General features: G+C 30.8%; 2 protein-coding genes across 2 annotated transcripts in view; both read left to right on the forward strand.

Annotated features, from left to right (window-relative positions):
* LOC127733824 (uncharacterized) overlaps positions 1-18,430 on the forward strand; it is a 131,146-nt gene extending 112,716 nt beyond the window's left edge. The window contains exon 5 of the mRNA XM_052243218.1: positions 17,426-18,430. The gene's annotated coding sequence lies outside the window, so the exon portion shown is untranslated. The remainder of the gene's footprint in view (positions 1-17,425) is intronic.
* Positions 1-18,430, forward strand: part of LOC127733818 (MAU2 chromatid cohesion factor homolog) — a 34,669-nt gene extending 16,239 nt beyond the window's left edge. The window contains exons 11-18 of the mRNA XM_052243209.1: positions 2,238-2,315; positions 3,211-3,276; positions 5,205-5,332; positions 6,462-6,539; positions 7,124-7,235; positions 7,793-7,883; positions 13,770-13,897; positions 16,198-18,430. Of these exons, the coding sequence (XP_052099169.1) occupies positions 2,238-2,315; positions 3,211-3,276; positions 5,205-5,332; positions 6,462-6,539; positions 7,124-7,235; positions 7,793-7,883; positions 13,770-13,897; positions 16,198-16,239 (723 nt within the window). The 3' untranslated portion in view covers positions 16,240-18,430. The remainder of the gene's footprint in view (positions 1-2,237; positions 2,316-3,210; positions 3,277-5,204; positions 5,333-6,461; positions 6,540-7,123; positions 7,236-7,792; positions 7,884-13,769; positions 13,898-16,197) is intronic.
* Positions 18,431-26,402: the final 7,972 nt, after the last annotated feature.

A 26,402-nucleotide genomic window follows, 5' to 3' on the forward strand; every position in this document is an offset into this window, starting at 1 on the left:
TTGCCTACAGGTTTCGTGATTTTATAATCCATATTGATTATGCTGAGTTGAAAGTTCATAAACTGTATTTTTCGGCATCAAAACTTTTGACAACATTAACAACATTCCACTTTTCTATCACTACTACTTTAATCATCTTTGACTTGTGCCATTAACAGAAACCATGTCGAGAAAATAATTTTCAATCACTTGTTGAATGTTTAATCAAGCTATTATCACTTGTTGATTAGCATTGGTCCACATCAACACAAGCTGCGTAATGTCAGTTAAACTTGATAAGTTCAGTACTCTCGGTTTTTTACATCTTCAAATTGTAAGAGGAAAAAACCCAAGTGTATCGAATTTTCAGTCTCACTTATTAGCGACAATAAGCGTCAGGAAGGTTCAAGAAGTGACTATATTAAAAAAACACACTTTAATGCATGATTCTATATTTATTTATTTGAAATAATTTTTGCTAAATTTGTTTTCTTGTTGCTAAATTAGTCTTTTTGTCGCTTAATTATTCTTTTTGTCGCTTTATTAATCTTCTTGTTGTTAAATTATTCTTCTTGTCACTTCTTGACGCTTCTTGCCACTAATTAATGAGACCCTCGAAATTATACACTGATTCCCAGATGTAAGCTTTGGCACTGTTCGTTTCGGATTTAAAAAAACAAACTTTATTGGACCTTTTAGTTCGAAATTGTTAACCTGACAAAGGGTCTGACTTGATAGCTATGTCAGACAGTCAGACGATTTTTAACAGCTTTCAATAAATTCCAGATCGATATTGATAGTTCTATCACAAAAAGAAGAAGAAAGAATTCCACTTTTCAGGATTTCAATGGTGACATATTTACCCCCACATAGAAACAAAATGGCTATTGTCTGATACCATTAAATGCAATAAGGCACTGCCTTTGAAAAATTGCTAAATGACTTGATTAAACATCTCTTCTTTAATATTTACTACACTTAATGCATGTATATAAGTGTGTTCGAGGATGACATAAAAAGTAATGAATACTGAAAATTCAGAAATTATTGCATACGTTTATTATTGCAATTTTTGAAAAATGGACAAAAATGTTAGATTAATTATTACCATTTCAGGAAAATCTGCATACAGATATATGTAGCAGATATCAAAATGTGAATTCTTATTATTGCGATACTCACCCAGTCGCATAATTTGCATTAATAAAAAGCTCATAATAATTTCTGAATTTACAGTATTGTGTATAAAGTTTCAGATTATGTTTTTATACGCCTGTTTACTGGAGGTATTATGGTATACCGTTGTCCATTCATCCGTCGTCCACATGTGGCACAATAACTCAAAAATGCTTTATCCAGTATGTATGAAACTTTGGTGGATTGAATATATCTATTTACGTGAGCTCCCTTTTGATTTTTATAAATTTTCAATTTTACGTTTCCGAGTTATGGGGGTTTTATTCATTAAAAAAGGGGGATTTCCAGTTTTAGGACAATAACTCAAAAACACTTTCACCAATTTGCAAGAAACTTTGATGAATTGTTTATATCTATTGACATGAGCTCACTTCCGATTTTTATAAATTTTAGATTTTACGTTTCCTTGTTATGGGATTTTATTCATTAAAAAAAAGGGTGATTTTCCAGTTTTCGGACAATAACTCAAAAACACTTTCACCAATTTGCAAGAAACATTGATGAATTGTTTATATCAATTGACATGAGCTCCCTTTCGAATTTTATAAATTTTTGATACATGTATTACTTTTCCGAGTTATGGGTTTTTTTTCATTAAAAAAGGGGGATTTTCCAGTTTTCAGACAATAACTCAAAAATGCTTTCAGCAGTTTTCATGAAACTTTGGTGAATTGTTTATATCTATTGATGTAAGCTCCTTTTCGATTTTTATAATTCTAAGATTTTACGTTTCCGAGTTATGGGATTTTATTCACAAAAAAGGGGTGATTTTCCAGTTTTCAGACAATATCTTTAAAGTTCTTGGAGCAGTTTTCATGAAACTTTGGTGACTGGTTTTTATCTATTAAGATAACCTCCCTTTAGTTTTCATAAATTTCTGATATGACATTGAGAAGTTATTAAACTTTATTCATTGAAAAAGCGATGGGCGTATCATGCGCTCATGGCGCAGCTGTTTATTACATTTGATTTATCCACTCACTAACCCAGTTATATTTAACCTCAGAAGGGTTATGTCATACACTATAGTGATATTAACTTTATTGTATTATTTATTGTAGATATTTCAAGTCTGTCATGTCTGTCAGCAACAACCAAGGTTATTTACCACTCATGGTGCACAGATTCATACCTTACTGGTAAATATTAAATATTGTAATCTTATTCGAACATGTCTTCCAGTTGGGATAAGTAAATAGAATTTGAAAATTAGGGAAATCTTAAGGGAAAGGTACCAATGGTTAAATGTTTACAAAGTATTAACAAATGTATGTGGAATATAATGTCAATCTGAAAAATAAAAAAAGGGGGGTAATAATAGAGAACTGGCTTTTTAGTGTTTACTTTAATGTAACTACATTTTGAATTTTACTTCTTTTATCTATCCTATAGAAAATAGGAGATGCATGATAATTGTCAGGCAGCAAACCCAACAACAAAAAGACAACTGTATAAATGCTGGATAGAAAAAACTGAAACATGTAATCTCTCAAAAAAAACTTTATAACGTCTTTCTGTTCTTTTGTTTAAAATTATGTTTAAATTGAGCTGTTGTGATTAACAGAAAGTTTAATTTTATTACCCAACAAAAGATATTAGTTCAGAAAGACAAAAGCTGCTTTACTCCTAAATATTTAAAAGAACTTCAACAGTTTGTAGTAGATTAAGAATACCATAGGTGATGGTTACTTTTATTGTCATGTAGCCATTTGTTTATTCTGTAACAAAAGTTTATTGTTTCCGTAGTAGATTAAGGATGGCATAGGTGATGGTTACTTTTATTATCATGTAGCCATTTGTTTATTCTGTAACAAAAGTTTATTGTTTCCGTAGTAAATTAAGAATAGCATAGGTGATGGTTATTTTTGTTATCATGTAACCCCATTTGTTTATTCAGTAACAAAAGTTTATTGTTTCCCCTTCATAATTTAAAGTTGAATATGGCCACATCCAAAATTATCTTTTTGTTCATGTATTAGAAAAAAAGAGATAAATTGAACCTTATTTTAAGCTTGTATATTTTGTGTCTTTCAGGGTTTATATGCAATGTCCATGAATTGTATGGAGGCCGCAGAATCACAGTTTCACACAGCAATAAAGGTCAGTGAAGGTCATACCATTCACTTGTTATCAGCAGTAAAATAATTGCATTTATTTTATTGTTTGTTGATTAAAAGAACTTATAGGTTTTTTGGATTGTTTTTTTTTTATGCCCCCGCCGTAGCGATGAGGGCATTAAGTTTTACCCTTGTCCGTACAGGTCTGTACGTTCGTACATAGGCAGTCCGTACGTATGTACGTCCCGAAATTGGTTTCCGTTCTCTAACTTAAGTTTGCCTCAACCAAATGTTATGAAACTTATACACAATGCTTATTACCACAAAACACAGATCAAGTTTGAATTTTGGTGGCGTCACATTAACTGTTCTAGAGTTATGTCCCTATAGAAATGGAAAAATTGCAAAATTTTTATTTTCTTCTTAATATCAAGTTATTTTTAAAATTGGAGTTATCTTCCTTTGTCCATGATTATAGTTAAATCAACTACAATCAATGCTTTATACAATACAATGTTTAATTTTGACTTCCACTGATAAAACACAGATTTAGTTGAATTTGGGTAGTGTCACTTTAACCATTATTGAGTTATGCCCCTTTATAAATGGAAAGATTGCAAAATTTTTTGCCCCAACCAAACATTATGAAACCTATACACAATATTCATTACCACAAAACTAAGATTAAGTACAAATTTTTTGTTTCTGTTTTCTAACTTTAGTTTGCCTCAACCAAATGTTATGAAACTTATACACAATGCATATTACTACATAATACAGATTAAGTACGAAATAAGGTGCCGACACTTTTACCATTCTTGAGTTATGTCCCTTTATAAACATAAAAATTGCTGAAATTTTTAGTTTGTCTCAACCAAATGTTATAAAACTTATACACAACTGTTCTAGAGTTACGTGTGTTTACAAATAGAAAAATTGCTGAATTTTTAGTTTCTGTTCTCAACTTAAGTTTGCCTCAACCAAATGTTATGAAACTTATACACAACCGTTCTAGAGTTATGCGTGTTTACAAATAGAAAAGTTGCTGAATTTTTAGTTTCTGTTCTCAACTTAAGTTTGCCTCAACCAAATGTTATGAAACTTAAACACAATGCTTATTACCACAAAACTCAGATCAAGTTCAAATTTGGGTAGCGTCACTTTTACCGTTCTTCAGTTATGTCCCTTTTTAACTATATGATATGCAAGCGGGGGCATCATCTATGGACACATGTGGACACTATCCACATTTATTTCATTTTATTTCACCTTGCCTGTGTTATCTACAATACACAGTAAACCAACTTATTTTCACAGATACTTTATTTCGCGTTTACCCTTTTCTCGCCCACTTTGTGGCAATTTAATTTTCATGATTTTCAAATTTACCTGATATAGTTATATACGGTAAAAAAGATCCAAGATTAACATATTTGCGAAGATTAATATTTGCGATATTTTTATACTATTCATTAATTATTTTTGTAATTTTAGTTATCAAGAGGTACAGAACTAGCAGCATTCATTAATTGTTTTTGTCATTTTAGTTATCAAGAGGTACAGAGCTAGCAGCATTCATTAATTGTTTTTATCATTTTAGTTATCAAGAGGTACAGAGCTAGCAGCATTCATTAATTGTTTTTATCATTTTAGTTATCAAGAGGTACAGAGCTAGCAGCATTCATTAATTGTTTTTATCATTTTAGTTATCAAGAGGTACAGAGCTAGCAGCATTCATTAATTGTTTTTGTCATTTTAGTTATCAAGAGGTACAGAACTAGCGGCTTTCATTAATTGTTTTTGTCATTTTAGTTATCAAGAGGTACAGAGCTAGCAGCATTCAATAATTATTTTTGTAATTTTAGTTATCAAGAGGTACAGAGCTAGCAGCATTTATTAATTATTTTTGTAATTTTAGTTATCAAGAGGTACAGAGCTAGCAGCATTCATTAATTGTTTTCGTCATTTTAGTTATCAAGAGGTACAGAGCTAGCAGCATTCATTAATTTAAATTTAGCAATAATATACATGAGATCAAACAGACAGGATGAACTGCTTCAAATATTAGAAAAAGTAGACCCAGAAAAACTACAGGCGCAGTAAGTTTGTTAAAATATATAAATATTTATAGCATCAATTTGATTAAATCCACACATCCTTTGTAATATAATTACTCTTCTTTTTTTCAATTAACTACATTGAGTCACATGTAGGCAACAGTCTATTTACAATTGTTTAAAGAAATGAGTGGCAATATAAAAAAGAAAGAATTAATTCCAATCTCTTTTTGGGGTAAAGATTACATTAACAAATTAAAACTCTAATGGAACTTGCTTGACAGTTATCAATTTCCAAACTTTATCACTACCTTTGAGATAATAAAAACCAACCATAGATCATTAAGCACAACATTCTATACATCCTATCCATGAGCATTTCAAGAAATTTATACTCAAATGTAAGTTATAAAATGATGTGTATGTGTATAACCATGTTTGTCAAGAAAATTACAAGAAAAGTAGGTTGCATGAATCGAGTATTTTTTTTCTAAAAATATCAATGATTTCATTGTAAAAATAATAATTAGAATTGAACTTGTCTTCCTATGTCCATTATTATAGTTGAACCAACTACAATTTTACTCCAATTAATAGTATTGCCTTCCAATGCTTAATACAATGCCATGTGTTTGTGGTTTTTTTTTCCCATTACGAAATGAATGCAATCTTTATATATAGAAATTTGGTTTTTAAAATGTCGGAGAAGAAAGCTCATCCTTCTTAAATATTATCAGTATTGAAACATAATGATCTGATGCCTTAATTGAATACAATTATTTTGTAAGTACAAGGTGTGTATTAAAGGAAAATTCATATTGTTTCAATCTTTGTGATGGACATTCAGATCCATTCATTTTTTTTTCATTTTTTTGTAGCTGGCTACTATTACCACAAATACCAAAGCAATAATATCTATAAATAGCTTCTACTCAACAATGAATGACATCATACAAATCTCAATAGTCTTTACTTAAGCAAATATTCCCAAAACAGTATGGACTAAAATCAACTTCAGAATACTATCAAAGCAACATGTAACACTAAGAGGGATTTTTTTTATATATATATATTTAAAATTTATAAGTAGTGCGCAAGTTCCACACCAGGAAAGCTGCCTCCCAGGTCTCCGCAGAAAATTCATATGTTTTAATTATGTTATACTTTTCAGATCACATGGTTTGAAAGCTTCGGCAAATTATGTGAGAGGATTGCAGTCATTTTTCCAAGCGAGATACAATGAAGCCAAGTAAGTTGACCGATAGCTTGTGTAGTATCTACTGGCAAAGTAAGTTGACTGATAGCTTGTGTAGTATCTACTGGTAAAGTAAGTTGACTGATAGCTTGTGGAGTATCTACTGGCAAAGTAAGTTGACCGATAGCTTGTGTAGTATCTACTGGCAAAGTAAGTTGTGGGTATACATCAGTGAAACAGCAACTCAACAAAAAATAACCAAAAAGATATCTAGAGGGCAACATACAATCTCTGAGAAAAAATAACCAAAAAGTTATCTAGAGGGCAACATACAATCTCTAAGAAAAAATAACCAAAATGTATCTAGAGGGCAATATACAATCTCTAAGAAAAAATAACCAAAAAGGTATCTAGAGGGCAACATACAATCTTTAAGAAAAGACAGATGTCTATACAAAATGTCAAGTTCTAAATCGTTCCAAGAAAGTCTTTCCAGTAAAGATTTAGGCATTCGAGATAAAAATGTAGATGATGTATGGATAACTTGTTTTCACAATTTCAAAAAGCAAGCCTTAAAGTAGTGAAAGTCTGGTTTTTTGTGGGGTTTTTTTCTCAGAATTAATGTACTTATTTTTCAGACATTATCTAAGAGAAACATTGAAGATGGCAAACGCAGAGGAGATAAACAGGATGACATCTTGTTCACTCGTTTTACTGGGCCATATCTTCCTGTCTATGGGTAATAATACTGTAAGTTTATTTGCACAAAAAGTATGTCTGTTGATAAATGCTTGATATAGATATAACATTACAGATAAATCTTGGCATTAACTTTTTAAATCTTTGGGTGCATTATTAAGATTGCATCTAATGCATAATATATATTATAAAACAATATTGTCCTGTAAATATCCCCCTTCAAAATTGTTTGATTTTACAACATTAACAAGCTAAATTATATTTTGTTAAAATTATTTAGTTGCAAACTTGTTAAACTTGAATCTTCACTTCATCTGGATAATAAGAAAATCCAAAAAATATATGGCTGCGAAATCGTCCATTTAGGGCTAAACGCAAATAATGTATCCATGAAAATAAGCGGCTTTACTGTAAACTGTTATAAAGATTAAAATCCATGTATGACTTTAATATTGTAGGAATAGTATACTGTTGTAAAGATATGTATGTTTGTAATATTGTAGGAATAGTATACTGTTATAAAGATTTAGTACATGTTTGCCTGTAATATTGTAGGAATAGTATATTGTTATAAAGATTTAGTACATGTTTTGCCTGTGATATTGTAGGAATCGTTAAACATGGTTACACCGGCAATGAAGTTAGCAGGAAAGATACCTGATGTTCATGTTCAGTTATGGGCTTCATCTTTACTCAAAGGTATGAAACAAAACAAATAACTTTTTTATACGACCGCAAAAAAATTTTGCGGTCGTATATTGGTATGACGTTAGCGTCGTCGTCGTCCGAAGACACATTGGTTTTCGCACTCTAACTTTAGTTTAAGTGAATGGATCTCTATGAAATTTTACCATAAGGTTCAATACCACAAAAGGAAGGTGGGGATTGATTTTGGGGGTTATGGTACCAATAGTTAAGGAATTAGGGGCCAAAAAGGGGCAAAAAATAAGCATTTTTGTAACTTCCAGACATAACTTGTGTGTTAGTGTATGGATCTCTCTGACATTGTACCACAAGGTTCCATATCACAAAGGGAATGCTGGGATTAATTTTGGGGGTAATTGCCTCCAAATTTTAGGAATTAGGGGCCAAAAAGGGGCAAAAAAACAAGCATTTTTCTAGTTCCATGACAATAACTTGTGTGTAAGTGTATGGATCTCTCTGACATTGTACCACAAGGTTCCATATCACAAAGGGAATGCTGGGATTGATTTTGGGGGAAATTGCCTCCAAATTTTAGGAATTAAGGGCCAAAAAGGGGCAAAAAACAAGCATTTTTCTAGTTTCATGACAATAACTTGTGTGTAAGTGTATGGATCTTTATGAAATTGTACTACAAGGTTCCATATTACGAAGGGAAAGCTGGAATTGAGTTTGGGGGTAATTGCCCAAAACGTTTAGGAATAAAGCCAAAAAGGGGCCAAAAATAAGCATTTTTCTAGTTTCCAGACAATAACTTGTGTTCAAGTGTATGGATCTCTCTGAAATTGTACTGCAAGGTACCATACCACAAAGGGAAGGCTGGGATTGATTTTGGGGGTAATTCCCTCAAAATTTGAGGAATTAGGGGCCATAAAGGGGCAAAAAAACAAGCATTTTTCTAGTTTCAGGACAATAACTTGTGTGTAAGTGTATGGATCTTTATGAAATTGTACTGCAAGGTTCCATATCACAAAGGGAAAGCTGGATTTGAGTTTGGGGGTAATTGCCATAAACGTTTAGGAATTTGGGGCCAAAAAGGGGCCAAAAAACAAGCATTTTTCTAGTTTCCAGACAATAACTTGTGTGTAAGTGTATGGATCTTTATGAAATTGTACTGCAAGGTTCCATACCACAAAGGGAAGGTTGGGATTGAGTTTGGGGGTGATGAATCATAAGGGGGTTCAAAAAATTGGGGGGGGGGGGGGGGGGTGTTTCCTTTTTTTTCATTAAAATTTTCCATTTTAAATTGGTTATTTCTGATTTATATATAAAAGCAAATAACAATGATATGATTTGAATAGGTAAATTAAAAAATTTTAAGTTCTTAGACCACATTCATTCTGTGTCAGAAACCTATGCTGTGTCAAATATTTAATTACAATCCAAATCAGTGCTGTATCAAGCTTGAATGTTGTGTCCATACTTGCCCCAACTATTCAGGGTTCGACCTCTGCGATCATATCAAGCTGCGCCCCAGCGGAGCATTTTATTACTTCACATTGGAATATATGAACTGTCATCATCATTTTTATTTTCACCATCTCTATTTTATCCAAACTTGAAAGGAATAATGTATGAATTCTCATTCGCTTTTATTTACAGGGATAAACATAACCACCACAGGCAATCTGATTATGATTGACCAATTTAAAAAAAATCATTTCATGCAAGGCAAGATGCTTTGAAAATTAAGTGTTATGAAAACGAAACTATCATGTAACTAAATTTTGACATAAAGTTATCTTCTCTTGAGCTATTTAGGGGACGAAGATTAAGGTGTGTTAAGGGCCTTTTTGTCGAGCCTTCGACTTTTGTCGAAAAAGCGAGACATAGCGATCCTACATTCCGTCGGCGTCGTCGTCGTCGTCGGCGGTGTCCACAAATATTCACTCTGTGGTTAAAGTTTTTGAAATTTTAATAACTTTCTTAAACTATCCTGGATGTCTACCAAACTTGGACAGAAGCTTGTTTATGATCATAAGATAATATTCAAAAGTAAATTTTGTAAAAAAAAAAATTCCATTTTTTCCGTATTTTACTTATAAATGGACTTAGTTTTTCTGCCAGGAAACATTACATTCACTCTGGTTAAAGTTTTTGAAATTTTAATAACATTCTTAAACTATCCTGGATTTCTACCAAACTTGGAAAGAAGCTTGTTTATGATCATAAAATAGTATCCAGAAGTAAATTTTGTAAAAAAAAAATTCCATTTTTTCCGTATTTTACTTATAAATGGACTTAGTTTTTCTGCCAGTAAACATTACATTCACTCTGTGGTTAAAGTTTTTCAAATTTTAACAACTTTCTTAAACTATCCTGGATTTGTACCAAACTTGGACAGAAGCTACTTACAATTAAAAGATAGTATAGAGAGGAATATTTTCATTAATTTTTTTCCTCATTTTTGTTGAGCCTGTGATTAACAGCAAAAGTAGGCGAGACACTGGGTTCTGCGGAACCCTTACGAATTTTTTTATCTAAAGAATTCAAGTATTAAAAATGAGATGATTTCTATGTAAAGATCAATGATATGTATGTGCAAATTTAAACTATAAGGAGTTTAAAATACTGTAAATTAAAGCTGTTTTCCTAATTCTTAGATAGATAGGCAGGGCTTCAACTTGTATACATTGCTTAACTTCCAATAACATTTATAAGTATAATGTATACAAGCTGAAACCCCGCCTATCTATTGATAGCAGATGTCAATCTTAATTACAATGCTTGAGCAAACATTTATACAAACAAAGCAAGCAAGCCAAACAAACCTTTAACTTGCTAGCATTAGGAAAACAGCTTTGAGAAATTATTGTGATTTTTGAGGAATGGACAAAATACGATATTGATTATTGTGATTTCAGAAAAATCGTCATACATAAATATGTATCAGATTTCCGAATGCGAGTTCTTATTATTGCAATACTCACCAAGTCGAATTATTCACATTTGTAATAACCTCCCAATATTTGGAAATTTACAGTATTGAGAAATTTCGCTTAGGGCTGTTCCAGAATTAAATGTATGGGGTTGGGGGTTTGAAGGCACTTTTTTTTTGCACCCACCATGCATTAATTTTAATTACCTACTACCCCCACCATGCACACAATAAAAGTTGAAAATATAACCACCATGCATAAAATTAAATTTCAAAATAAAAAAATGTTTAATCAAATGTTGCAATTACTGTGAGTTTTATTTAATCTGATGGATTGTATACAAAGGTAAAACTTATTATTGATATCTAATAAAGTTTCTGCATGCAGGGTAAGATATGCTAACCAACAGGAGCAAAATATATCACTATTAGTTTTTTCACGGGAGTCCTGCTTGCATCAACTGTAGTCTATCTGTTTGTTTTTTTTGTTTGTTTAAATGTCTGCAATGTTTGGTCTCTCTGTCATAAAACTTCTTCTATGTGTTAGTAAAGAGTTCTTGTTCAGAGCATACATGTATATTGAAAAATTGATTGGTTCATTTTTATTTTTGAGTAATCATATTGTGAATTTTTATGGCCATAAAGCAAGCAGTCCTGATTTTTTAAATCTGTAACTACTCCAGCATTGAAATGAAGCAAGGAAACATAGAATGGCAGTATTATAATTTTATTTCTTTCTCCTCTAAAATTTAGGAGGGCGGGAGCAGGATGGAAGAAGTAAATTATATTCTGTCCAAACAAACAAAAAAAGTATGAGAAAGGTTATATTATTTGGGTTCACTTATAGTACTACTGGAAAAATAATTTAATTTTGGTCCTGGGTATCCCATGATAAAAAAATTTAGATGGGCAATGTGTTCCGTAGAATTTTTTTCAAAATTCCACCCACCCTCTTTTAAAAAAAAATTGACAGGGGTTCCCCTATTGAAAGTGCTTTCAGATTCTTCACCATTCTACTTAGGCCTTCAAGAGTTGGCAAAGGAAGAAACCAGGCAAAGAGATTGGGGGTGAAGCTCTCCTTATCCTAAAAGTACTTCATCTCTCTGCAAAAGATAGGTAATTAAAACCATGTAAAAAAAACAATAAAAGAATACATACCTGGAAGTTAATTTTGATATTTAAATTATTTCTGATAGCTCAGACCTTTTTGTTGATTAACCATTACATCTCATCCCCCCTAGTTTACAAGTCGTTTTTACCCAAGAAAATATTCATCAGAACTCTAGTTCAAACCTAAAACAATTCTCTTTTTGCCAATGGTTACATCTTTATGGTTTTCCAGGCCAGGTTCACTTGATAACCATTTTTAAAATCTTCCAAATTCCACTTGGCAACATCAGGGGACTATAAGGAAGGGGGAGGGCAACAGAATTATAGTTATCTCGTACCATTGCAAACTCATACCAATGTCAGCACGTACCACTAAAAGCAAACTCGTACCACTGCAAACTCATACCACTGCTAACTCGTACCACGTAAATTTGTACCATTGCAAACTCGTACCAACTTATTTAAATGCATTCAATTGATTATAAATGATGAATAAATATTTAAATTTCCCTAAATAACTCATTAGTCTATGAAAAATATATAATTTGAAATCACAATGACCAATTAGCCTTTTCAGAATCTAATGCTTTCTGGGTAATATTTTCAAACAAGTACACCAAAATGTTGTGATTGGTTTAAAACGTTCTAAACAATGGTAATTGAACCAATGATGTAAAGTTATTTTCATTTTGGTGTACAAACAATGAGATTACCCATTGTCCTTTAGATTCTAAAAAGGTGAATTTGTAGCTGCTTTTTCCTTAGCTAATTGGATAAAGAAAACTGTAGCAGATTGGCTTTATTGTCTCCCTTGAACAGTTCCATTATTTAACTTTTACTGACAACTATTTGATTAAATGTTTAATCATTACAGATTAGTTAAATTGAATAGATTTTGGTATATATAATTCAATTTAATTCTTTATTACTTTAAGCACATTATGCTTATCAGTTCAATAAATACAATATAATTTTATATTGTATTTAATAATAGACATTATACAATTAATTCCAAGATGTTAAATTATATAACAGAATTAAATAATTGGATTAAACAAGTTGATTAGTTAACTACAGGCATAATCGCACAATAATCACACTATCAAAGGAATATAATTTATTAATTAATATGGTATTTAAGAAATTCAATTTTTTTTTATAAAGATTTGCAAAAACAATTCATAAAACATTTGTATATTGTATAATTTTTTAATAAATTTTTGTATAAAATTCAGGAAAATCAATTAATATTTTATAAAATGTTTTAGACACAATGCATATATTTTTAATGGTACAAGTTTACAGTGGCAAGAGTTCGCAATAGTACGAGTTCGCAATAGTACAACTTCGCAGTGGTACGAATTAACATTGATACGAGTTGACTTTTAGTGGTACGAGTTTGCAATGGTACCAGATAACTTGCTTCCAGGGCAACGTCCATGCTGGCAGAAGTGGGCCAAGGGAGATAACTCAAAGACAATTACACTTCCGGAAGACAAAAAAATCTCTGAAATGATTTAGTCTGGCATGCAAACATTGCGACAACAGCTTCTAATTTTATTTATTCTTTGTAACACCATCATAAAACATTATTTGAAATGTTTTGTTTAAAATTAACGAAGGAGAAACCATGCACAAAATTGAATTCAATTTATGACCCACCATGGCTAATTTTCAAAATGATTTTGCACCCACCAGGCATGAAAATTTAATAGCACTGCCGTCCGACCCTCCCATTCATTTAATTCTGGAACAGCCCTTAGATTTTGCAGTCAAAAGATATGTTGTATACCAACAATTAAACAAGTGCATAAATCCAGAAAATATCAACAGCAATGAGGCCCTTTGATATTACTATGTTTATGTTTTTAAAATAATGACTTTTATGTTTACAGATTTATATAGGTTAAGTGGTGACAAGGCACAGGAAGAAGAAGGATGCAGGTTACATACAAGTTTTTCACAGTCATTACTCAAAGATCATTTCCAGTCATCACAGTTGTCTGAACATGGTCTTATTCATGTTAGTATTCTAGCAATTTTGTATTATTACATCTTAAAGAAGTTGCCATGATAAAACCATTATTTTATTCCATTGATTTTTGGAAATTTGACAATTGTGTTTCATAAAAAAAACTGAAACTCATTGAATTTACCTAAAGAATCACTGAAAAAATGCTTCACTTTGTCAAGTTGTCATAGTCCAAAGTTCAACCTGACAAAATGCACATAAAACTAGTTCCCCTGAATTAACCTCCAGCCAGCTATCGTTCAATATTTTGAAGAAAAAAACACAACAGAAACCTGATACAGATGTGTTAACATGTTAAGTGAAGACCGTACTTTGACCTATAATGGTTTAATTTTATAAATTTTGACTTGGATGGAGAGTTGTCTCATTGGCACTGATACCACATCTTCTTATATCTAAGTCACAAGGTAATCTTGATGATCCCAATATCATAATCAATCTTAACTACCACTTTTACTCAAAATCATGATAAAATAAAAATCATAGAGTCTGTGCTACCAAATCTTTAGTTGATTGATTAATGGATGCTTAATACTGGTGTTTCAAGCATATTGTTGACATAAGTAAGTAAGTCATGAATTCCCACAAAAATAAAGACCCAATCCTTCCACATCTTAAATACCGATAAGTAAATACTTTATTTTAAGAAGGTATTACAAGTAGCAACAATAAAGCTTATTGTGGATTCATTATTATTCATTGGATATCAATTTTCGTGGGTTTCGTGGGTACAGCCAAACCACGAATTCAAATGTTCAACGAATTACAAATTTTCTATAGGCTTTGTATGCATAGATGTACAAAACCACGAAATCAAATATCCACGAAACTACAAATTTTCCTCAATCCACGAAAAGTGATACCCACGAAAATAAATAAATCCACAGTATTGTAAAATTAGCATGTATATGTCTTATCAATGTATATTCTGCCTTGTACTATACTGTCAAGATGAGGCAGATTTTTTAAACATTCAAGCTTACAGGGCAAAAATTGGAAAGAAGATGTCGCTGTATGCAGACACATATTTCTAACTCTTAGTGAACTACTGATTGCTCTTCCTCCCAAATGCTGGATTTAACCTTCCATAATAGTGTCTAGCACACCCCCACAAGACAATAAAGCCAGTTCGAAACTTTTGTTTTTGAAATTTAACCTTATTTTTACCTATATGACTTGAAGTTAACAATTGTAACCCCTTACCATTTTTGAATAGGATAAATTCAAAAAATATCTGGAAAGTTGCAATTATTTGACATTAGAACTGAGGGTAAATCAACCGAAGTTTTATCAATTTAAAAGGGCATTAGCTGTCAAATTCATGTTCACTGATTTGAATCAAATTCTCATATTTGATTCATAACATACTAAAACATATATCCAAATTACAAAAAGTCTATAATTTACAAATTAAAAATGCTTGGACTCTAAATATATATCATCATTTTGGGTTATTTTAGTTTAGATGCCATCTGATTAATCTTTAAGGTGACCTCTAAAGACTGCAGACGGTCATATAACCCGATATTAACATGAATATAAATATAAATGGATAGCATTTATGTGCAAATTTTTCTAGGTCTGTTTGATTTCATGTTATAGGTTAAAATATATGTTAATCATTGTTTTTACCTGTACAAGAATGATTTTTTGTGGTTCATCGATCCTTGTTCCACTTTCAGTCTTTGCCTTTTAATAGCTGAACATGTCTAGTACATGCGTAACCCATCTCCAGCTAATGGGTTAAATTGAAGTTCACATGAATACGGATTCACATGAGGTTGAATTATTCACTTGCAAGTCAATAATACATCAGCGATGCTTTTGAGCTTATTTTAACAAATTTGGGCTAAACTAACTGCTTATAATGAAATATTTTTTGCAAAATTCCACTTTTATCAACACTTGAAACAAAAAGAATCATATTTTAAATTTGTGTCTTAATTGCTAATGCCCCTTTAAGTGTTGTCCTCACAATAACAAAAAAATAAAAATGAATAATCAAACTTTACATAATTCCATGTGTTATTAAATTAAATGAAATGATGAATGTGCTAATTTTATTGTTAAATGATTATTATTGCTACTAATGTTTTTCTCATCATTTTGAGAAGAAATTTTTTTTTTTTATTGTTTTTGACTTTTGTCTTTAGCCAATTAAACCCAAGTAGAGACTAAAACCAAGAATATCACAATTTATTCATTATGTTTGATTAATTTTGCTAAAACACTTTTATTTTAAAATGGAATATTTTGATATTTGAATTGAAATTTTGATATTTATTTTTCAGTGGACAGAAGGAACATGTCCATTTCATCTCAATACAACATAAACCATATAGAGGGAAATACAGTATCATTTAAATTAGCATGGGCAGCATAATGTACGATAGGGTGGAACAATAAATATCTTGCTGTGAAATATATTGATATGACTGTCCAACATGGGTAATTAACATGGGTAATGAAGAAGTAATGATGTTGAAGTTCCTTCAGTTTAGGTTTTTGTTGTCAACAATCAATCTAAGATTTGTTTTTTCATCAACCAAATTATATGTTATATAATTTTGTTCTTCTATGAAGAAATTTTTCACTGTTTCACTAGTTGGGAACATTAGTCTGTAAGTGCTAGAAGTCATTTGAACAGTTATTTTACAAGTTGTATTTCTTTACATGGAGACATTAGGTAATATGTGAACAGTGAATTGTGCTTTTAAAATCATGAAGTAAATATGCTTGCATTACTTTTTAAATAGACTCTAATATAATCAAACAATATTTTATATTGATTTAACCATAGAAGATTTTTGTTTAGTTATCAGACTGACTGAAAAAAATAGTTATGATTGACTTTACAAGAACTAGTAGAAAAATCATATTTTTGAAAGGTTATTTTTTTAGATAATTTTTTTCTAGCCAATATTATCCTTTCATTATTTTGAATTTCATTACTTCATCTTTCTGAGAGCAATGATTTTGCCTTAGTTTTGCTGCAAAATTTTATATATAACACCTTAGTTTGTTCAAAATGTTTTTGAAGACCACCCTTGCAGTTTCCATCGGACAAGGAGAGATAGATTAACAGTATGTTAAATCCACTTAACCATTTGTAACCAGATTTGGCAGGAATGAAAATAAACTTTATTGGATTATTGTGTATTCATTTGAAATAAGAAAATGACATTTTGATTATTGATTATTGCAAAAGTAATCTTTTTTCAGCTTGACTGCAAAATAAATGTTAGTGATAATTTTTGTCTCGCCTTGATGGAGTCAAAAAGCGAGACATAGGTATGCTGTTTCCGGCGTTGGCGGCGACTGCGTGGTCAACAATGTATTAGTTTGTGATTAGGTCTAGTTCATGGTGAACCACTAGTGGTAGGTCAATGATATTTGGTATGCAGTTGTATTAGCATTGGCACATCTCATTACCATGGAGGTTATTTGGCCCTACCCCCTCAGTCAAGGTCTATTGACTTTGAAACTTTGCTTAGTTTACATGTATTAGTTTGTGATTAGGTCAGTTTATGGGGAACCACTAGTGGTAGGTCAATGATATTTGGTATGCAGTTGTATAAGCATTGGCATATCTGATTTCCATGGAGATTATTTGGTCCCGCCCCCTCATTCATGGTCTATTGACTTTGAAACTTTTGCTTAGTTTTCATGTATTAGTTTGTGATTAGGTCAGTTTAAGGGGAACTGTTAGTGGTAGGTCAATGATAACTGGTATGCAGTTGTATAAGCATTAGCACATCTCATTTCCATGGAGAATGTATTGGCATTTGCAAGTTTCATTTCCATAGAGATTATATAACCCCACCCCCTAATTATGGTTCAATGACTTTGAAACTTTTACATAGTTTACAAGTTAATGTTTGTGTTTAGGTTTGTTTAAAGGGAACGACTTATGAAAAGTCAATGGTATTTGGTTTGCAGTTGTATTAGCATTGGCACATCTCATTTCCATGGAGATTGTTTAGCCCTGTACCTTCAGTCATGGTTCATTGACTTATATTATTTGTATAACTTACATGTTAAAGTATTGCTATTTTAATTTCAACATTTGCATTATCAAAATAACAGATAGGCGAGACATATCTCTGTTTTAACAGTTTATTTAGACAAAACAGCAGTAATGACCTGGAATTTTTGTGTGGATGGAAATGGTTATATGTGTACACTATTGTAGATTAATAAAAAGATTCTGTTTAAGGAATGGTTTTGAATAAGAATTAAATTGATTTAAAAATATTGTCCATGATGAAAATTGGTCATTTTGAATGTATTATAGATTTTATGATTATATTTTTGATGTATAGTATTTTACAAATTGTACATTCTTGTATTTCTATTTTATACTATTGTAGCATTTATAAAAAGGAAAGTTCAATATCTACATACACTTTTATTTCCTTAATATTTCATTGTTTGATTTTAATTTGTTTTCGTAAAGGATTATGTTTGTTAACATGTTAAATGGTACACAACCGTTTAAATTTACTGATAAGATTTTCACACCAGCATATGTAAAAAAAGGTTGATTTTCTGACATTTCTGAAACTGATTATGTCTACAAACAGGGTGTTGTTCTGATTATTTTTTCTACGACTTGTGTTTCTGAAATATCGCGTTTGTTTCGCAGAATGTAAATAAGCTATTTGGTACATGATATCAATCATTCAATGCAATTTTTAAACTCAACTTGTTTGACTGAACTTTTTTCCCTATGGCAGTTATCTCCCTATTAACTGCTTTTTCTCCTCAGCAATCCTTAAAATATTCATTAATTTTTTTTCTCCAAAATTTTTGCTAGTTATACGAATACGAATACGAAAGTTTTATTTTGATTCGGTTCACATATAACAATACAAACATAAGCTCTTAAGAGCTTTTTACCGGAAATAGTTCCTCATTATGATCTGTTCAAATTCATCGAAGCAATCTGGTGACATCTTATTAGAGTTATTTTCCGTTTTTGTGTTTGACAAAAATATATGTCAATGTAACTCATAGACCTAGAGTCTTTTGATATATATATGAGGTCCTTTGTCCATTAGCAGGAAGTTGAGGTCAAGGTCATGTTCTAAATTTTAAAATTTGCTTGTCATTCTTCTCCTTAAAAACTGTAAAAGTTATCAACCAATGGTTTTTGTCAAATCAAAAGTTACAACATGACACAACATCAATAAATTTGGGATTAAATATCTGGTGATTTTTTGTACAAGTTTTTTCCCTTCAATATTTTAAATAAGCTGTATGGTGGTACTGTATGATACATATTAGAAGCTCAAGTCGTGAGTTGATATTAATACATTTTTGTTATGCCTATTCCACTAATACTGTATGAGGTAGACAAGAAAAGAAATGGATATGAGATAAGACAAAAAAATTTGATACATTTTGTTTAAGCCCATTCTAATGACATTTATAGGAGTTATTGCCTTTGCAAATACTTAAAATTTTATGATTTATTGGTGACAGCTTCATACTAGTACATGATAAAACTATTGGGTGATTTGCATTAGGTCAAGATACATATGACCTTGAAATGGATAAATTGGAAGTGATCTTGGGTAATCAGGAAATTTTTCACTTATTTCATATAGTTTATGCAAGTATCTAGAAACTATATTTTTGGAATCAGCATAAAGTAACCAATCATGACAACAAAATTGAACCAAAAGTAGCAAATTATCTCCCTTTTTTCTCGCAAAAATACATAGAAACCATATATTTTTGGAATCGGTGTAATGTAAGCTAACATTAATAATATTTGACTCCCTCTATTTTTTTTTAAAACCAGAAATAGGTTTGATTATCTTTGTTATTTTTTAGTATAGTATAGCAAACAATATTGTTTTTTTATACGTGTAAGATTGACTTCTTTCTGACACCCAAAAAGAGACTTTCTTAAAAGGGAAGTAACTGTGTTCTCCCTTATTTTATAAAAAAAAACTCAATTTTTTGCATATCTTTATTCAAGTTCATTTCTTCTGTAATTATCAACAAGTGTGAAACTCAAGGAGGAAAGACCTTAAATTGATTTTTAATTTGTCAGTAAGTTTTGTAAACAAGGATTCCAAATTGTTTTCAGTTAATTTGTAAATCAGTATATTATGATCATGATACAAGAGAATACTGTTATCTGATTAAAACTGAGATGTGTTACCTACAACAAATCATCCAAGTAGAACTGTATTCTCAGAAATATGTCAAGTCTGTTTCTCTATTCTGATATATGTGCAATGTATGACTACATTATAGTGTAGTCTAGTTTTGTAATGAAATGTATTTTCAGGTTTGATAGAATACATCAAATAATGCATGTTGTCAATTATTATAAATGTTTCTATATACATGTTGTTGATAAAGGCAAACATGAAAATAAAAACAATTTGAAAATCATTTCCAGCTGTCTGTTTGACTTCTAATCCCAAGGAGGAAGAAACCTGGTCTTTTCTTTGCTCATCCAGTTTAAGGTCTTGTAACCGTTTTAAAACTATTTGATCTGTTTTAATCAAACTTTGCTTTGTAAAATAGAGTTGTATAGTGATTTGTGTCAATTTTCTAATGACTTGATACAAAGGCTGTGTTGGAAAATGTAGTTTGTGAAATATATTTATAAGCTAACTTTTACCAAACTGCAATTTTTGCTTAAATTGTTAAAGACAATGAAGCAGTTAGAGCAAAAAATATATAGGGTAAAAAAAAAAATTATTGAAATTATGTTCTAAAATTACCATTTTAAAAAAGCCTTAGCTGTCAAATTCATGTTCACTGATTTGACTCAAATTCTCATATTTGATTTATAACATACTAAAACGTATATCCAAATTACAAAAAGTTTAAAATAAATCATTAACAATGTATGGACTCGATAATATGTATCAACATTTCATGTGTATTTTTGTCTAGATGTCATCTTATTAACCATCTAGATGACCTCTACAGACTGTCGACAGTCATATATCCCGATATAAACATAAATATATTTATAAATTGATAGAAACCACGTGTAATTGGATTTTTCTAGGTCTGCTTGATTTCATATGGTAGGTTAAAAGTATGTTTATCATCCTTTTTACCTGTATAAGAATGATATTTTTTGGATGGAATCAGTCAACCAAATGGTTCATCTTTGTTTCACTTTCAATGTTGACATTATTTTCCTTTTAATAGTTGAATACATGCGTAACTTATCTCCAGCTATGAGGTTAAATTGAATGTCACATGAATACAGATTTAATGAGGTCGAATTATTCACTTGCAAGTGAATAATTCAACAGCAATGTTTCTTAGCTTATTTTGACAAAATTGAACTAAATTGGCTGCTAAAAGCTAGTTACTATTTCACTTTCATTAATGATTGAACAAAAAAATCATATTTCATTTTTTTTTTTGTATCTTGTAGCTATATATAGATATTAAAAATGACCATCAAGACATAAGTCAACATGGCTGAAATCAAAATCCTTAGGCAACTTTTGTTATTGCCCTTAAATTACAACTTTTATCCATATTTTTATATGCCCGTTTACGGGACGTATTATGGTATACAGTTGTCTGTCCCTCTGTCCGTTCTGTCGTCAACATGTTGGACAATAACTCAAAAATGCTTTATCCAGTTTGTATGAAACTTTGGTGGATTCAATATATCTATTGACGTGAGCTCCTTTCAATTTTTATAAATTTTCAATTTTACATTTCCGAGTTATGGGGGTTTTATTCATTAAAAAAGGGGGATTTTCAAGTTTTCGGACAATAACTCAAAAATGCTTTCAGCAGTTTTCATGAAACTTTGGTGAATTGTTTATATCTATTGACATAAGCTCCATTTAGATTTTTATAAATTTTAGATTTTATTTTTCCGAGTTATGGGATTTTATTCATAAAAAAGGGGTGATTTTCCAGTTTTCAGACAATATCTTTAAAGTGCTTTGAGCAGTTTTCATGAAACTTTGGTGACTGGTTTATATCTATTAAGATAACCTCCCTTTAGTTTTTCTTAAATTTCTTATATGACATTGAGAAGTTACTGAACTTTATTCTTTGAAAAAGCGACGGGTGTATCATGGGCTCATGGCACAGCTGTTTATCCATTTTACCATGAAATACAATTTTTCAGTTTTTATCTAGCGCAAAAAATTTTGCCGTCGTATATTGGTATCACGTCATCGTCGGTGTCAGTGTTGTCCGAAGACATTTGGTTTCCGGACAACAACTTTAGAACAAGTGAATAGAAATCTATGAAATTTAAACACAAGGTTTTAAACCACACAAGGAAGGTTTGGATCGATTTTGGGGGTTATGGTCCCAACAGTTTAGGAATAAGGAGCCAAAAAGAGGCCCAAATAGGCCTTTTAATAGGTTCCAGACAATAACTTGTCGAACAGTATATGGATCTCTCTGAAATTGTACCACAAGTTTCCATACAACAAAGGGATGGTTAAGATTGGCTTATTTGTGATCAATATCATTTGTTTGGGTTTTTTAGCATTAAGAGTTACTTCCCTTACAATGGTTTTGTTATAAAGAAATGTTGTATTGTCTTGAGGTGATTAGCTGTCAATTTATTTTTAGAAGTAACTATTAAATGCTGATTAATTTTAGCCATGATTATGTATGTCATTTTCTATTTTAATACTTTTATGATGTATTTAATTGGGTTTTTATGGTTGCAAACTCCATTGGAAATTTGAACTGTTATTATGACCATTTAAGGAATGACTGTAATATTTTTTCTGTCTATGAAGAAATAACATAAAAAATGTGGTGCACACTGAATAACCCGTGTAGCGGGTTATTTTAAAGTGTGCACCACATTTTTTATGTGATTTCGAATAAACAGAAAAAAATATTACAGTCATTTCTTATAATTTAATTCTTAATTCCATTTTAAACCAGAGTAAATCATGAAAAAACGTTGATGACTTCAAGGTCACATGACAAAATTATGTCAATGAGCTGATAAACAAAACAACGTCAGCCAATCAGAAGACGCGTTACATCCAAAATTAAATTATATCTTGAGGGAAAGAATTTATTTTTTGGAAAAAGGGGGGGTTCAATTCGCAACAGCACAGTGTATTGCACAAAATAATAAAATTGAATATAAATTCAAATCATATATCCAATTCTAAGTTCTTTGACTACAGTTATTGTGTCAGAATCCTATTAAATGTGAAATATTTAATTACAATCCAAATTCAGACCTGTATCAAGTGCGAATATTGTGTCCATTTTTGCCCCAACTGTTCAGGGTTGGACCTCTGCGGTCATACTCAGCTATGGTTGTATCCAGCTGCGCTCAGCAAAGCAATTTATTGACTATTATCTTTAAAAATATAGAACTGTCAAAAGTGTAAAATGCAAAAATGATCAGCACAAGATGTATGTACCCTAAAAATGGAGGAAAATCCAACTACTGGCATTGGAGTCACTACCCCTGAAATATATTTTTTTTCTTCTTATTTTCAGTTTTGAAAACAATAGGAGCTAGATTAAAAATAAAAACTGCAACCAATTTTGGTGTTGTTGCCATTGAAAACATTTTTTTTCCAATTTTCACAGATTTTGTTGTTATCTTGAAAAAATTAATAACTCGGGTAAATTGTAAAAATGATCAACATGACAATGTCTATCTACTTCCAAAATTCCAAATTTAGACAACCTGTTTGGAGTTGTCCCTGAAATATTGATGTTTAGCTCACTATGCCTGTAAACCTTTACAAAAATCTTCTCTTAAATTCCTGGGGCCAACTGGAACCAAACTTGGCCACAACGATCATTGAGATATTGTTTGAAAAATGTATCCAATGATCCTACCTACGTACCTACCAATGTGGCAGACATGGCTTAAGATAGAACATAGGGGTGTAATGCATGTTTTGTCTATTGTTTTAAACGAAAGGTTCAGATGCACAGTAAAGCCTCTGGTTTTGCAGCTTTGTCATTTAAACAAAAACTATCAAAAGCAAGGTAAATGTGTCAAGTGCAATAATGATCAGCAACACAAAGAAGAACTAGTATGAGTATATACCAGACATGGGGTCAATTACTTTTGAAAGTAATTAATTACATTCAATTACAATTACAAAATCTTCAATTAAATTACACATTACATTTGACTTTTTTTACCAATGTAATTAATTACTTTCCAATTACTTGGCAAATGTAATTAATTACTTCAATTACTTTTGAAAGGAAAATTTAGAACATGCATTTATTCTATGATATGTACATAAGAATCATACATTGCTTTATAGTAATAACAAGTGAGTCCAAGATCTACAGTGACTATTTTCAAATTCAGCTAGTATCAAAGAAGAGTAAAAGTTAAATATCTGGTGTGTTACAGGAATAAAGAAAAAACAAACATAAATCTGAAGTGCTCATAATACTTTGTCTATCAGGAATGGTTAGGACTAGATGTCAGGTTTAATTTAATGTGCAAAATGATAAAAAGCCTTATTCAATATTTTGAAAATATTAAATTTTGTTTAATTACCTATTGAAGTTTTATGTTTTAATGTATTTCAAAATGATACAAGAAATTTTAATTTTTTATTTTGATCACAACTTATTAAAATTATTTTTCCTAAAGAAATGATTTAGAAAGTCTGACTTTTTAAAAAATATAATGTAGTTTTAATCACAATTAATTAATTTAAAAAAAAAAATCATGTATCTAGGGGTATATTTATCTCTCTCTAATTGGCTTAACACCTGTTTAACATGCAAACATAACTGTTGTAAAAACAGTCATTATATAGTTTATGATAAAACAAATAGCCAGGGGTTATATTTATTGATTGACTATAACCTTTCAAATTGATTATGTTAAATCAATGTCCAACAATATCTATCTGAATATACATGTAGGTAACAAGCTAATTAAGGTATAAGACAGTGACTTACTTTGGTTTCTTTTAAACACAAATTATGGCATGTTTCTACAATATTTTTTTTTCTTTTTTTCTTTTTTGTTCATTCATTACAAAATAAAGAATCTTCTAAGGTTGTGTAATTACAGAAGGTATACTGTGTAGGCTTTGATTTGTCAGCTACCTACATTTACTAAGGTCGTGGCTTTTAATACTTTTTTGAGAAAACACAAGATTCAATCTTTCTAATCCCAAATTTCAAATGTAATTGAGTTGTAATTGAAAAGTAATTGTCAATTACAGACAATTTTGGCCTTGTAATTCATTACTTTCAATTACTTGTAATTGAAAAAATGCTCAATTACACATTACATTCAATTACTTGAGAAATTGTAATTAATTACAGCCAATTACAATTACATATTTCAACTACCCCATGTCTGGTATATACTAGTAGTTACTCACAAGAGATTGGCACTTTTTCACCAGGTGAGCAATACTGGCAAAGATGTGCCTCTTGTTTGCAATTATCTTCAAAACTATAGCAGACATAAACTGTAAATCACAGAAGTAAACAGCAGGACCAGATCTTCAAGAAGATATAGTAATGGATATTGTCTAATGACTCCTTACTGGCACTATTTTTTCATATATTATTATCTTCGTTTTTTTTTTAAAACCTACAATTGGATCTGGATCAAACCAGGTTGCAAGGATTGTAAAATGCTCCGTAGCTTGATATGACAGCAGAGGTCAAACCCTCAACAGTTGGGGCAAGGTATGGACACAACATTCTAGATCGGTACAGCTCTGAATTTGGATTATGATTAGATATTTGACACATCATAGGATTCTGACACAGAATGAATGTGGTCCAAGAACTTAAAAATTTGAAATTGGACATTTACCTTATTATGGTCAAAAATCCTAAATCAAAGGTTAGATTCAGCATATCAAAGAACCCCAAGAATTAATTTTTGATGAAAATTTTGGACCTCAATGGGGCCCAAAATCCAAAATCTAATTACATGGTTAGATTCAGCATATCAAATAACAACAAGAATTCAATTTTTGTTGAATTCAAACAAATTTTAATTTTGGACCCTTTGGACCTTAATGTGGAACATTTAAAAACAGGGTCCAAAATCAAAAATCTAAATACAAGGTAAGATTCAGCATATCAAAGAACCCCAATGATTCAATTATTTAATGATCAAACAAAAGTTTAATTTTGGGCCCTTTGGATCTCAAGGTGGACCAATTTAAAAACGGGGCCCTAAATCCTAAATTTAAATACATGGATAGATTCAGCATATTAAAGAACCCCAAGAATTCAAGACTGAATTTAAACCCATTGAAATTGGTCAAGAAATAAGCAATTTATACAAAGTATTAGAAGAGTCCTGTTTTGGCCCCTTTTTCCTAGATGGTTAGGCCCCAAAATCAATCTCAACCTTCCTTTTTTCCTATCATAAATATCCAAATACTTATACTTAACTTATTGTCCAGAAACCATAAAGTCCTTGTTTTTTGGCCCCTAATTTCTTAACAGTTTGGGCCATAACCCCCAAAATCAATCCCAACCTTCCTGTTGGGGTATGGAACCTTAT

The sequence above is a fragment of the Mytilus californianus genome, unplaced genomic scaffold, assembly GCF_021869535.1.
Source record: "Mytilus californianus isolate M0D057914Y unplaced genomic scaffold, xbMytCali1.0.p SCAF_3, whole genome shotgun sequence".
NCBI lineage: Eukaryota > Metazoa > Mollusca > Bivalvia > Mytilida > Mytilidae > Mytilus > Mytilus californianus.